Source organism: Eretmochelys imbricata, chromosome 15, assembly GCF_965152235.1.
Source record: "Eretmochelys imbricata isolate rEreImb1 chromosome 15, rEreImb1.hap1, whole genome shotgun sequence".
In the NCBI taxonomy this organism is placed as follows: Eukaryota; Metazoa; Chordata; order Testudines; family Cheloniidae; genus Eretmochelys; species Eretmochelys imbricata.
In genome coordinates, this window is record NC_135586.1 from 29747928 (window position 1) to 29762582 (window position 14655).

At 44.1% G+C, this 14655-nt stretch overlaps 1 protein-coding gene across 1 annotated transcript in view; it reads left to right on the forward strand.

Moving 5' to 3' along the window:
• The window catches only part of MYO1H (myosin IH), a 40322-nt gene that overhangs the window by 23022 nt on the left and 2645 nt on the right, over positions 1-14655 (forward strand). The window contains exons 15-29 of the mRNA XM_077834915.1: positions 614-660; positions 898-978; positions 1464-1569; positions 4410-4527; positions 5027-5140; positions 5250-5326; positions 6808-6876; positions 7672-7756; positions 8464-8623; positions 9725-9808; positions 10381-10474; positions 11142-11197; positions 12057-12192; positions 13474-13541; positions 13883-13980. Of these exons, the coding sequence (XP_077691041.1) occupies positions 614-660; positions 898-978; positions 1464-1569; positions 4410-4527; positions 5027-5140; positions 5250-5326; positions 6808-6876; positions 7672-7756; positions 8464-8623; positions 9725-9808; positions 10381-10474; positions 11142-11197; positions 12057-12192; positions 13474-13541; positions 13883-13980 (1393 nt within the window). The remainder of the gene's footprint in view (positions 1-613; positions 661-897; positions 979-1463; positions 1570-4409; positions 4528-5026; positions 5141-5249; positions 5327-6807; positions 6877-7671; positions 7757-8463; positions 8624-9724; positions 9809-10380; positions 10475-11141; positions 11198-12056; positions 12193-13473; positions 13542-13882; positions 13981-14655) is intronic.

The window sequence follows — 14655 nt, forward strand, 5'->3', positions numbered from 1 at the left end:
ATTGATAATGCCGATTAGAAGGAGATTTCCCTGCTCGTGGCTGATTTGGGTAGTGACCATTTGGATTTAGTGTGTCGTGGCAACTTTAGAAGATTTAACATTTTTTGTTCTGCACGAACTCACAACCCTTTGAACCAACGTGTGCCAAAATGTCCACTTTGGATCCGTACCCAAGCTTGGAGGTGTGGTTGGGAGGAGAGACTTGCACTCTACAACCTGCTAGCTAGGGCAGTGGTCTAGGTTCAAGGCCTTCGTCTGGTTGATTCAGAGCAGAGTTTTTCATTCCAGATCACTCTGGATCAGGCAGAGCAGGGACTTGAATTTTGGGTCTTGTGCATCACAGACAGGTACCCCAACCAGCAGGTTATACACATGCATCCATCTTTGGCTTTGAAATGAAATTTTGCTTAAAATGTTCTGACCAGCTCTCTTGGGATGTAATGTGTGAGGGGCTGACAAAAACTCTAGCAAAAGCATTCCAATATAGTTGGGTAACAGGGTTCTTGTTATGAAAGCCAGATGATGGCCTCTTAGCAAAAGCAGCAAATTCATCAAGAACCTACTAATAATTCTTTCGTTTTCTTCAAAACCAATGTTAAAACTTTCTTTTCAGGATTCCTAGAGAAGAATAACGATCTCCTGTACAGAAACTTAAAAGAGGTAAGACGCTATTGAATCACCAGAATTGGCTTTTCAGAATTTTTTTTTTTGTAGCTGATCTTTAGTTTGGTTAGGCATCTGAGTAACTTTTACACAGTTTCAAGCATTTCAGTGGCCATTACAGACCACGTGGTGGTCTGGAAAACTCTTGTCTATGCAGCCTCATTCGTTCACTTCAGCAGCACCCTGTGGGAGTAATGTGCCCATTTACTCTACCCTTGCATTCCTCTGTTTCAGGTACTGTGCAAGTCTAAAAATGGCATAATTAAAGAAAGTTTTCTTCCATCTGAGCTAGACAACAGGAGACGGCCTGAGACCGTGAGTTTCATCCCTTACATACAAACCTATAAGGAGGAGCAAACTAACTTCCAAAATAGCTTGGCTTCCGGTGGAATTCCTCAATAGAGTAACACTGAGGCTGGCAGTCTTGAAGGGGAGGGAAAAATATCCAAGACTGCTGCTTAGATCTCAGTAAGGAGCATGATGCATCTCTGTAATGGTACTGATTATTTATTCAGCACCCAAAACTGTTTTGGATGCTTTCCACAGTAAATAAAGATTGTTCAATTCCTAAGGGTTGCCTGACATTTCTATCTGCTTGGCAGATCCCAGGGGTGGTTGGTTTAAGTAAAACCCTCCAGAATTCTCATATTCAAATGCTTTCCCGCTTCACTGAAGGGTTTTGGAAACGCATGTGTTTTAATTCAACCTACAGCTCAAGGACTGGAGTAGGGCTTTTCTGCGGACTTCAGTAACTGCACAGTCTTAGCTGTGTCATTAACAGATTTTCATTGTCTGTTCAGGTTGCAACCCAGTTCAAAAACAGCCTGGCTAGCCTAATTGAAATCCTGATGTCCAAGGAGCCTTCTTATATCCGGTGTATTAAACCCAACGAGGGCAAAGAGCCTGGTAAGGGACATCTTTGTTATCGTGGTGTTAGTGGGGTGAAGAGGCAGACCCACAGCTATGGTGTAACTCCTTAAAAAAACCACAAAGTCCAACACTTGGGTGCTGGCAGATGCAGTAAGGGAGCCAGTTCAAGAAGCAGCCCGGGAACACTTCACAATAAAAGGCCAAACTTCAATGGAAGTGAGTCCCCCTGGTTCTGGCGACTGAACTTTAGCGCTGCTTATACACTACCCAGACTATGTGTACTTCCTATATCACATACAGCTGCTACTTAGTCTGTGCTTTTTCTTCTGCTAGGCATCTCTTAGAATTCATCAAGGCATACCATGCGGGCTGCCGGTCAGTCACCCCTACGCAGCTAGCACTTTGTAGGCTAATCTTCAAACATGGTTTAAGTACCCCAACATACTGCAAGAATCCTCTTTCCTGGTGATGGGATGCAGGAGAACATTTTAAGCCTCTTACTGGCAGCCCCATTACCCAAGTACTGCACGTCTCAGAATAGACCCATTCTCCTCACCGTTTTCAGGCCATACCTGCTTCCTGGTCTGCTTAATGCCTTGATATGGTACATTTATCAATCTGCCTAATTCCTAACCAGAAGCAAGCAGGAAGGGGGCACCACTGGTTAGAGCGGGAGACCTGGAGTCAGGCCCTAGCTTTGGGAGGAGGAGTGGTGCGATGGTCGGGCAATGGGAGTCATGATTTCTGCTTCTATTTTGTCCCATCCTCCATGACATAGCTTTGAGCTAAGTCACTTTGTGCCTGCCTCCTGATCTACAAAATGGACACGCTTCTCTCACTAGTATAGTGAGGCTTCATTAACATATAGGTGCTTTGGAAAAGCACCTATCAAAGTGCAAAGAGCTACAGTGTGAAGCTCTTACACAGCAAGAGAAAGCAAATATTCTTGAAGTTGGGGAAGACCATTTGTTATCCACTTAGTGTTTCAAAAAACCAGCAGTCCCTGCCGAAGCACCTTCACTTGGCTATGGCCCAGACTTCTGAAGTAATAGACTGTAGCACAGTCTGGTGCTTCCCAAACTCTTCGGGCAGCTGTACCAGTTTACCAGACTAAGACCTTGACTGTGTAAGCCAGGGCCCATCCACCACCTCCATGTTGAACTGTGTGTCGTTGTTCCAGTCTAATGACAAGTTGACACAGAGGCCCATTGGTGCCAGCTGCCAAAGGGTCGACTTCTCTGTAACAGCAGCTCCTGACAAACTCCTTATACCTAGCACACCGCTTTCATGGTTTTTATCCATAAAGAATATCATGTGAGGGCTTAAATGAAAGCCAGGGTCACGCTGGTTATTAATATCATTGAAATGTAGGTACAGACAATATTTCAGGAGTTGCGTATATGTACCAAAAACATGTTTTTAAAGTCCGTTCCAACCACAAAAGGAAAAACTGGTTTCTTCCAGGTAGGAGGTAAGATGGGTATCTGTTGACATGTAAATTAAGCATTGTAAGGCAACATAACGGAAACCCCATTTACATCCCGAGTCAGACAGAAAGGAGCACACTGGAGAATGAGCTACAATGAGTTGCTCTGTCTCTGGGGGCAGACAGTGAACTTCGGGGAATTTAAGGGGCAGGGGAAAAAGACCCCTTTATTCCACACCTGAGGAAGCAATCGGGCAGTGTGGTTGCCATTCATGAAAACAGGATCTCTACCTACCATGGTTGGGGGGCTTGTAAGGGATGCTTGAGTTAGACAGGATTCCTCAGACAGGTGGTTGGCCTCTTAAGTTGATGCTCTAGAAAGCATGTTACAATATTTTTTTACATCACCTTGCTGTTTCTGTTCTCCTTACTCGCTGTCTCTTAAATCTTAGTTTTGTGTTGACAAACTTACAACTGTTTTCACTATTCATATAACTCAGTGCTGTAGTATTCTACCAGGATCTGATCCTGAGTTTGATCCTACAGGCTGGTGTATGCACTATCCCCTTAGGGATTGCAAACCTGGTATTTCTGTGAGTGGCCAGTGGACAAGGAGCTGAATACTGCTGGGGAATGCTTCAAAGGGGCTCAAGGAGTAGGGTGCACCTATTAACCTGCAGAGTTAAAGGGGGGGCCTGAGGAGATAGTTTGGGTGGCTAATGGGCTGGTGGTGTCAGGGAGCTGACACCCAGGTGAGCCCAAGCAAATCTCCCTATTGCTGGAGGTGGGGTGGGGGATAACAAGGTAATCTCCAGTCCTGGGTACCCTGAGAAGCATGTCACTAGCCTACCACAGAGCATGGGCTACCAAGTACATGCAGCTGAATGAAAGGTGGGTAGCAATGGTACTGGGGCCCAACACAAAGGCTCGCTGCCGAGGAGGGAGCACAGAGGGCCAGGCTGGTGCCAGAATGCAAGGATTAAAGAGGATTGTTCAGTGGTTAGGGTGGAGCCAAGGGCAGGGTTCACTTCCTTTATCCTCCACAGACTTCCTGTGTGATCTTGGACAGCTCACTTAAGTGCATTTAAAAATTTTACTCCAAGTCACCTTTAAAAGTGTGACGTAAGCACCTATGAAAGCTTTATCCTTGTCCTCTCTCTGCTTCAGTTCGCAAACTGAGGGAGTCACAGCCTGTCACACAGGGGTTGTGAGCAGAAATACAGTCAAGATCACGAGCTGCTCAGAGTAAACCATAATGGGGGCTGTAAAATAGACTGACTTGTTCGGCAGTGACTCAGTGGAGCTTACTATGCTGTGATCATACTTCACCTGCCACCATGGTATGCCCAGCTGAGGTGCTGCCTATCCTGATGTATGGAATAGTGAGGGAGTGGCGCCATTTGAGATCTTACGAGTGATTCCTGTTCACTGTGTAATCCATTCACCACAGGAAAGTTTGATGACGTCCTGATAAGACACCAGGTGAAGTACTTGGGGTTGATGGAGCACTTGCGGGTGAGGCGAGCTGGCTTTGCATACCGGCGAAAGTATGAACTCTTCTTGCAAAGGTAAACAGAGTTCCCTCAAAAGGTTGCTACTCCCTAACCATGTAAAGGCTCAGGTCAGATTTCTTAAGATACAAAAAGATCTCTCTGCCTTGGAGTCCAATGTGTCACATCAAAGCTCAGGTCTCCAGTGTGCAGGGATGCCCAGGTGTCAGCAGATTACTGGTCATTGGGTTTGGCTGATCATTTTCTGTGTGTAAGGGCTTTCAGGTGCTGCTGTGCTCAGCACCTCAGAATTAGGCTGCTACTCTTGAGACCCTCGGTATGGATTTAGGTGACCAGGCCTGAAAACTTTTTGGCTCAATGTCTTGGATTTACAGAATTTAAGGCATTATCTGTGCAAGAAAGAAGCTGTCTCAGCCACTGCTGTTGTGCTGAACACATCTAATCTCCATCTGCTGTAATCATCTGCATCCACTTTAATCTACATGTTGGCCTCTTTGCTCTCTTTCAAACGAAGTCTAGTCTTGTTGATGATGTGCTCTGTCACTAATCTTGCTAGGTACAAGTCCCTGTGCCCGGCTACTTGGCCTCATTGGCATGGACCAGCAGCTGATGGTGTGGAGAGGCTCATAAAGCACATTGGGTACAAGCCTGAAGAATACAAACTAGGAAGGTAAAGGCTCTTTTTCTCTTGCCATAGTGTGTTACACCAGATAATCAGGTCAGGCTACTGCTCCTGTTGCAATAGTGGATCTTGATTAATAGGCTGTGTTCTCTCTTAGAACGAAAATATTCATTCGTTTCCCAAGGACTCTGTTTGCTACAGAAGATGCATTTGAATACAGCAAACACCTGCTAGGTACAGTTCCAATTGCCTTTTTATCATGCAGAGCCTAATAACCCTTTCAGCTGAATAATGAAAAGAAAAATGCCTGTCCTTTATGAGCATTCTTCAGTCATTTGAGAAAATAACAGATGCCAGAAACACATCACTAGAGGCAATTACCAGGCTTTCAGGAGATGCAAGTTACAGGAACTGGGTAAGGATTTCAGGTCTGACTGATTCTAGGGGGGCTTGAGGTCTTTGGTATTTGTGTGTGCAGGTACCAAGTTTGCACGTACAATACCAAGTTTGCACGTACAATACCAAGTTTGCACGTACAATACCAAGTTTGCACGTACAATACCAAGTTTGCACGTACAATACCAAGTTTGCACACACACATAGCTAGTTGGGCACCTCTTTAACTTCTGTGGATGTAGCTACCACAACTGTGTGAATAGCAGCCGGGTTAACTGTCTGTATAAATGTAGATGCTAAAATGCATGTGCCCGGAAACCTGTTGCTTAAACATGGCTTACTGCTTCCAACTTCTGGACAGTGCCACAAAATGAAGATTTGTCATGATTAGTGCAGCGTTCTAACACACTTATAGAAAGGACCCAGTCTAATGTCATTTACATGGAATGTTCATCAGGGAAGATCTTAAATGCATAATGGGAATTGCTTTGCCAGCCCTGAAATGCAACAGTGCACAAGCACCCAGTAACACTACCGAATAGTGCCACCGAAAGAACCAGTCATTTAAAGGAAGCTTACCATGCACTGCAATGGCGTAGAAATGCAGTGGCTTATAACAAAGCATTTGGAGATGGACCGAACAAAGAGCAGACTAAGCCTGCATAGTTAGAATAGCCAGTTATTGGTGCATCTGTTACCTGAAGCTATAGTCCAAGATGTGAGGGGAGATTCATAGTTAGCAATCTCTTCAACCCCCACAGGGCCCTGCAGAAGAGGAATAGAAATAAGCAGACTATGCAGGGTCAAAACAAAATTCACATAACGTGTTCTATTGCATCAGCCCTGTGGAATTCACTCAGAGCACCTGTGGATGCTTTACCCCCTCTCCTGGAGGAGTTGCACCCCATGGGGATGCTGGGGAGACATCCTTCTGTGTCCAGCACTATCTGCCTGAGGGCAAGAAACAACTTCCCTTCTAGGCAGGTAATTTCTTAATTGGCAGTTATAGGGTTTCTTGCACCTGCCTGTGAGACATCTGGTACTAGCTGCTGTTGGAGACAGGTTAATGGAGTAGGTAGAACCTGCTTCTTCTGATGTGCCTATTCTTGTGTTCCTCTTTTTGCCAATGGCATGCCCCATCAGGACCTGCATGCTTTAATTATTCTCAAACTCTCCACCCATTCCTCCTTAGAGCTGACCCTATCACAAGTTATTTTAAGGCTGATTGATTGAATTGGATGCCTTTTCCTTGTGAAATTGGTAAGGGCATCTCTCAAACTGCTGTGACTCCATAGTACCGAGAAATGTTTTATTTTCAGTTACGAGAATACAGGCCAGATACAAAGGCTGCTTAGGGAAGAGAGTATACAAGAAACAGAAGGAAGCAGGTAAGCTTGATCATTCCTTAGTGCTGAGTTTTCCAACATGAGTTTGTAAGTCTGGAGGTCGAGGATACCACTTCCCTGCAAGCAACTGCACCTGCACTATACTCACCCATATAGGGGTGTGTGTGTGTGAGACTTGACTTTAGCTGCCAAATAACCGTGGGTGACAGCAGCATTAGAGAGAGCCAGCCAGCCAGTTAGTTTCTTCATTACTCCACTAGCTTGTGTGACCCTGTTTCCGTGTGTGTCCCAGTACCGTAGATGCGATCAATGCTGTGTAAGCATAGTACCCTCTGCTCTATGGCTGGAATGTAACTGGAAGCTATAGCACTAGGAAATGTCTGAATGCTCCAGGAGATAAGCTTTTGCTTGGTTTGCTGGTCAAACCAGGCAGCTCTGTTCTAACTAGCTCGCTGGCTTGTCCTGTTTCTATCCAAGTATGTTAAAAGGACAGCTGTACTCTCCAAAGGACGCTAACAATCAGAGCAGGTCTAAACATTTGTTTGGCTGCATACATCAAGCACCATACTGGCCTCATTGTCATTGAGGACATTGGGCCTGGCATTGCTCTGAAGTTTAGGACCCCAATATCCCCACATCCCCTTCAACAGAGCCACTGTAACACACAGTGCTGGATCCAGGGAGATGTATGGTACTCTAGGAGAGGCCTGAAGCACTTGTGCCCTTTACTAAGGAAACTCTTCCTGACTTCCATATCAGCAGGGGATTAGCAGGATTCGACCGCAAAGGGACTAAATATTTCTAAGTGTAACCTATCAGCTTGGCTGACTCTTGCAGCTATTAAGCTCGAGGCCTGCTGGAGAGGGGTGCTGGCACGCAAAGAGGCCAAGAGGAGAATGTGGGCTATTGAGACCATCAAAAGGTACATTCCACTGTGGGAAGGTAAAAGGTTGGGGTGGGGGGGAGAATGGGTGCTGGGGTACAGGTGGGGTGATCCCAGAGTGGTACCTAGCAAGTATAAGTCTACTCTTGTTCAGCCTGTAGGTGCCTATGGCAGAATACCTCATTATTCATGCTCATTACCCCTTTGCAAATGTTGCTCTTACCTCAACCATCTTCAAATGGTTATTTCTGGCTTGACTAGAAATCTCAAGCCCCTTCTCATGAACTTTGTGGTCCACTTTCACAGGCCAGGTAGGTTCTTGTGTTTTGAATGAGCGTCCAGACTTCATGGGTGATCCTCAAACCAAATCTTTAGAAGTTGCCCACTCTCCATGTCTTTAAACCTGACTCTTGCCTGACTCTTTAAAATCGTGCTTTGGAATCTAAGAACAGAAAGTAATAGAATAGATTTTTTTTTCTTAAACTTGCAAGCACAATTTATTGGTGCATTAAAAATTAATGGCTTCCATAAAATGGAATTTGGGTGAGTGGAATAGTCTTTTAGTGTTTAGCATATTGTAAATCTGAAGTTCTCTGCTAAGGAGATTGGCTGGCTGCAGTGCTTTCTCTGACTTAGTGTACTAAGCAGTTGTTGGCATGAATTTTCTGACCTGACTTACCTTCCACTCCCATTACTTTCTGAATGCCATTTGTAAGCAAGAGTTCTCATTAGGATCTTTCCTGTAGGTTTATAAAAGGCTTCATCAATCGAAAAAATCCCCTTTGCCCAGAAAACGATGAGTTTATAAGCTTTGTGCAGTACACCTATCTCAGGAAGCTCAGAGACCACGTTCCCAAAAATGTCTTGGACAAGAACTGGCTCAAGCCTCCTGCTATCTTGGAAGAGGTGAGGACAGGGTTTGCGATTATAGTGATACCATTTCAAGGCACTGCTCATTTGTGTAACTTTCCCTTATAACACAGTGAAATGACTCCCTCCAGCTCTGCGCTCAACCTGCAGCGAACCGTGCTCAAGCGTCCCAAGAGAAGCTGCTCACTTTGCTTCCAATGTTACTACCATCCCCACTAATTTTACTGTTGAAAATTGTTAACCTCAGAAATGCACACTCATTACATTGAGGTCAGTTACTTAGGGTTGTCAACAATGTGTTACAAAAATAAGGGACTTTTTTCTTAGGACCCCCATCCATCCCCTCCTGATAGTATAAATATTAAGCACTACTCACCTACGTTCACCGGGGTATTTCTTTTTTGCAGCACTCGGCAACTCCGATCTTGTAGAGGGATGGAAAAAATAAGGGACACCCCCTCCCAACCCCACCCCCTTGTAATAAGGGACTGTTGGCGACCCTCTGTTGCAGTAGAAGGAACAAACCCCACAGCATTTTAAACTTGCACGAATAATTTGTGTCCCCTCTTGGATCTCTGTCACACATTATATCCCGCAGCTGGGGCTTGGCAGGCTGAGAGGTATGGCCTCGCTTGGTGTAAGAACTGGATGAACAGTTCAGATCATCCCCAAGAGAATACTAAATTTAAAACAGTTGTTTACATTTTTATTGGCCTTCTAATCCTTGGTGCAGGGTTGTCAGAATATTAGATTCTTGAACCATCTGTCTGAGATTCTGAACTGTCACTTTTATAGAAACAGCTTCTGTTCTTATATGAAACTCCCATTTCCTCGATAAACATCTTGGATCACTTCAGTTTCAGAAATATTACTCTGCGTTCACCTAATGTACTGCATCTTCAAAGCACTACACAAACATGAATCATCTCTCCCTAGAGTAAACCCATCTTACAGGGGGAAGAGGGAGGGAACCTGAGGGATGGGTTGACTTGTACCAAAGTCAGACATGGAATTGGTGTCACAGCTGAGACTAAACTTCATAAATTCAGTCCATGCTGCCTCTTCAGCTCCACACCAGTTACATTTGGACACCCAGTGCATGTTTATGTTGGAATTACATTCTAGTCTTTTCTGCAGACCTCTGAGACGCTGAAGAAAATCTGCATGAGGAACCTAGTGCGAAAATATTGTCAAGGGATTACAGCTGAGAAGAACGCCCAGGTAATGAATGGAGTATGTGTGTTCATGAAGGGACATGATAGGGGACGTTCCCTCAGATAAGAGTCCTTTTCTTTAGTGAGCGGTACAAAGCAAAAGCTGTAACCAGTAATTAACTTTACATTTTATGCTAGCCCAACCAATGAGTCCTTCACCCCTTTACAATAGGAAAATATTCATGCTTTTCTTTGAGAGTGATGGCCCTGACCTTCTGTTGTGGGGTATTTTAAATACACAGTACAGTTCTTCCCGGTAGCCTGAGCTGAGACCTGTGTAATGTGAAGGGAACTATTTCCCATCGCTTTTCAGATGGACAGTGTGTGGGTTTTTTTGAAGGAAAAAAAAAAAATTGGTCAGGCTGGCTGGCTGCTAAATCCTTGCAATAGCAGGACAGGAATAAACTCAACACAGTGGGAGAAATGCAGCTTTACAGCTAATGCACAAACTGCAGGAACCCTGCTCCAAGTGACGCCCTTCACTCAGTCTCTCATCTGGCTCGTGGGACACTCTACTGGGAATATAAGAAAGTGGTGGTGGTGTGGGGTGTTTTGTTGTGTTTTTTTTTTTTTAAATAGTTGCAGCAAAAAGTAGCAGCGAGTGCCATTTTCAGAGGGAAGAAGGACGGCTACCTGCAGAGCGTAAGCCAGCTCTTTGCAGACACCAGGCTACGTGAGTATACAACAACAAACTGGGCTCCTGACTCGGTATAGTCCCATTTAATATGCTGGGCAACAGGTCCTGAGGTCTGTGGAAGCTTTGCCTGAGTGAGGACTATCCAGTTAAGTTCTGTAGGAAGTGGTGGTGGTGGTCTGCTGACTCAGCTCTGGAATTCCAGTGTCCTGTGGCTTATAATGGACTGATGCCTAAAGACCATCTGTTAGAGGAAACCTTTCAAATACACACAGATTTAGTGTTTCACTCGTGTTGGGAGCTGAAGGTTTTGGTTAATAATGGGATGCTTTTGGAGAAGGAGCCTCGCCTAGCTCTCTCTAGAGAAAGGAGAGATGGACTGAAGGAGTATTAATGGGAGCTAGTCCTATCCAAGCTGAGCATGTACTCCTAGGAGATCAATGGGGCAAGAGACGGATCGATTTAGTATAAAATGTCCTTACTCAGTAAATGAATCTTAACATTGTGGGACAAATGTTTCACAGGAACAGTTTCAGGAGTCCCTCTAAGGGAGGCCATAAAATCATGGAAAGTTCAGAGTTAAAATGTGAATGAAGCTTAATGAGATTAAAAAGGCAAATGCAGAGGCTGGATCAATTCTGATGGACATGGTGGCACCGCATACACTTTCATACTGTGTGGTACGTGTTTCTGGTTTGCTCCTTAGGTGAGGGAGACATAAACCCCAAAGTACTGCAACTAATTCATGGGGAGAAGGTCAAGGTAAGAAGATGTTCAATGGCGGATTTCTCCTCATCAGCAACATCTCACTGTCATCCTCCCTCTTAACCAGGTCACTGCCAAGACTTTTAAATGTGCCAAGGTTAACCTTGTGATGTTCAAAACAGTGTCTCGGCCAGTTCTAAAGGATGGTACATGCAATCAAATAACCAATGTAGCCAAATATTTCCACACTGGCCTGACCTATCTCTGGGTTATGTGAGTTTAACTTAGAGACCATCTTTGTGCTGCTTTTGAGTAAGTACGTACCTAGGAAGCAGATGAAACACGAGAAATTTATAGTGTAAAGGCTCCTTTTAAGCCTTCATGGGGGGGGGGGGGGGGAATTTGTTGATCTGATCATGTGTGTGGGGAGTTCTTATGAGGCTTATTGACCTAACACATTAACAGCATCTTAGGTCTCTGATTCTGTTTTGAGAATCCTGTAGAGCAAGTGTGTGGTTGCTAGGGAATTCAGTGCCGCTTTCCTTTTCTAGGACAGCGGAACGATGGAAACCCAGCAACTTAATGCCCCATTCTTGTGCCTCTGCCACCATATAATTGACAGTTAAACTGCAGATGCATATAGTGCCCATTATGTTATCCCATAAAGCTGGAGGGCTCTACAGAATAAACTGTTTCCAAAATCTCATGATCTGCCCCTAGTCACAGCTAAACCTCCCACCCCCAATTTCAGCGTTTAAAGAAACCAGCTCAGTGTATTCTAAGCAGAAGGCAATAACACCCTAAATCTTGTCTCATGCTATCGTCCCCAGAATTTCAGGCCAATGATGCCTGCTTCCTGAGTTATCTCTAGTCAAACCTAACCTCAGTGAATGCTAACATTCACGTGTTGTTGCAGTATGTGACGCCAGTGGTAAAATACGACAGGAACGGGTTTAAAGCAAGAGAACGGCAACTTGTTCTGACCCAGTCAGCAGCTTATGTGGTGGAAATGGCCAAGATCAAACAGAAAATAGACTATGCAACTCTGAAAGGTAACAGTGTAAGTCAGTGCTAGTTCTTCTTCCCTTGCAGAGGTCATCAAGGCCTTGGCAAAGGGGCAGAATGTGAAGAGGAGGGCTTTCCCCCCTTGCTAATTCCTCCTTCCCTCCAGGTTTCCAACCCCCCTCACCTGCTATTTAGCTTAGTGATTAAATCCTTTTACACTTCTTGGTGGTTTGTAAAAAGTTGTTTGCAAGCACAGAGGGTTATCACTTCACTTGCCTTCTGCTGACTTGCTGAAGGATGACCACAATTTATCAGCTAAAGCAGCGTGACCTCCTGTGACCATGTGGCTGATTAAAAAAGTGTCTAGTTTTGCATAAACAACCCTACTCTACAGGTATTTTTCCTTTTAAAGTCTTACTATAGTCTAAAGGGTTAATTCAGTTCTGGGCTGAATTACTTGGTGGGGGCGGGGGTGTGAATTAGTAACTATATATCGCTACTCTTGTTTGAGAGAACACCCTTGATTCTCCATTACTGTAACTAACAAGCATCTCTTGGAGAGGAATTTTATTAAATGACCTTAGAAACCAGACCTCATCTGGGGAACAAATGTCAGGTCACTCTACTGATTGGACAGATCCTTTCTAGTTATAAAACAACTAATCTCTGTAGTAGAGTAGCAATCTGTACTCTGTATATATGCTGCATGTAAGTTTTTATTCAAGGTTGGGGAACTATATCTCTGTTAATTACAGCAAACTGTACACGAGGCAAAAGGGATTAGAGTACTAGATTCTTTAGTGATGTTTGGAAATTCTTATTTCCTCTGAAGTGCAGTTTATGCATGTGTCCATGAAACTGGCATAGTTTGGAAAGGGATAGCTGCACATTCAAAAGGTGTGCTCAATTTTTTTTTTATTTTAAAAATACCCCATTCTGGCAAGATAGAGGAATTTGTTGGTGGGGATGGGGTTACACACCAAAACATCCTTGATTATAGCTAGGTAACACAGAATATTTTCAAAAGTAGCTGTTTCAATACGTTAGGAATTAAAATGAAGCAATTTAAGAATAATGCCAAGGAATTGGCACTGATGCTGCTTATTTCTCAGCTGCTGTTGGAGCAAAGGTTTCTGGGAGCTGGTAAGCAGGAGAGCAGGTTTTCCTCATACTTGAAAAAGGTACTGTCCTTTTTCTCCACACAAGCCACAGCTTGAGGGCCCTGATATTGTAAACAAAACCAACCTTCACCCAAGATGAGGATTGTGTTATGGTTATCTCTGAAAGTGGCTGTTTCTCTTCCTCTAATTTTTGGGTTCTTTTTTAAGGTATTTCTACCAGCAATCTGAGTGATGGGCTCTTCGTCATCCACGTTCCTGAGGACAACAAACAGAAGGTAAATCGCCTGGCTCACTAGGAGCTTTCTGGTGGATGTGGAACATCTTCACATGAAACAACCAAGTTACTATAAATACCAAATGCACTAAGGGTAGCATTTTACAAACCTCCTTATACAGGATCACTGGCCTGATGGGGGGCAGGGGGAAATATATTTTCTAATGGTAGGTAACAACTGAAGGTATGTTGGACATTTCTCTGATGCCAGTGCTAGACATCATGAAAGTATTTCCCTACAGTTACAAATGTTGTCTAGCTTAACTGCTGGTCTGAGACGAAAAGCTCTTTGCCCTTGTGCCTAAGAATGTTGAATTATTTTGTCCCCATTTCTGCTTTTAGGGAGACGTGATCCTTCAGTGTGAGTACATCTTTGAGACCGTCACAAAGCTCTGCATGCTGGCCAATAAGCAGAATGCTGTCCAAGTTGTTCAGGGAAGGTAAGCACCTATGTTGCCATTCATGCTACATCTTATAAAGGGATTCTGTGGCACTGAGCTCTCCCATTTAGTCAGCTAAAACTCTTTTGACCCAGCAGTCCACACCTACCTAATAATGCAATGTGCTTACACTGTCAAAGGGCAAGATTTGGCCCTTAAGATCATTAGAGTAATCTGGAGCTTGAAGTTAGTTTTTCAGGTAGTTGTTTCACAGAACATTTTCCCCAGCAGTAGCTTTTGTAGTGACTTCTCTGCAGGCTTAGTTAATGTTGGTGAAGCAGGTTGAACAGCTGGAGCACTATACAAGTGGACTATGTAATGTATTAGTGGTAGTGTGAATGATAGAGCTGTGTAGTAAAGATGGGTTCCAGCATGTCTGTGTAGCTGGATAATCAGCGGAGTCAGTTTTACTTATAAAACAGCTTTCAATTTCATGACTCTTTAAATACAGTATTTTTCAAACAACTGCTTCCTGCCATGGGAACAAGTCTGAGGAGTTTGACTGTCGTGTAATCATCTGGGTGATACCCTGTTCATTTTAACTGAACATACTGCAGAGACAAGATCATGGAACCTTAAACTGCCAGCAGCTTAATGGATGGGTTTTCTTTAAACTGAGCTGTGCTGACCCAATGGATAGACAGTATGCCAGCCAGATCACTCCAGAAAAATGCT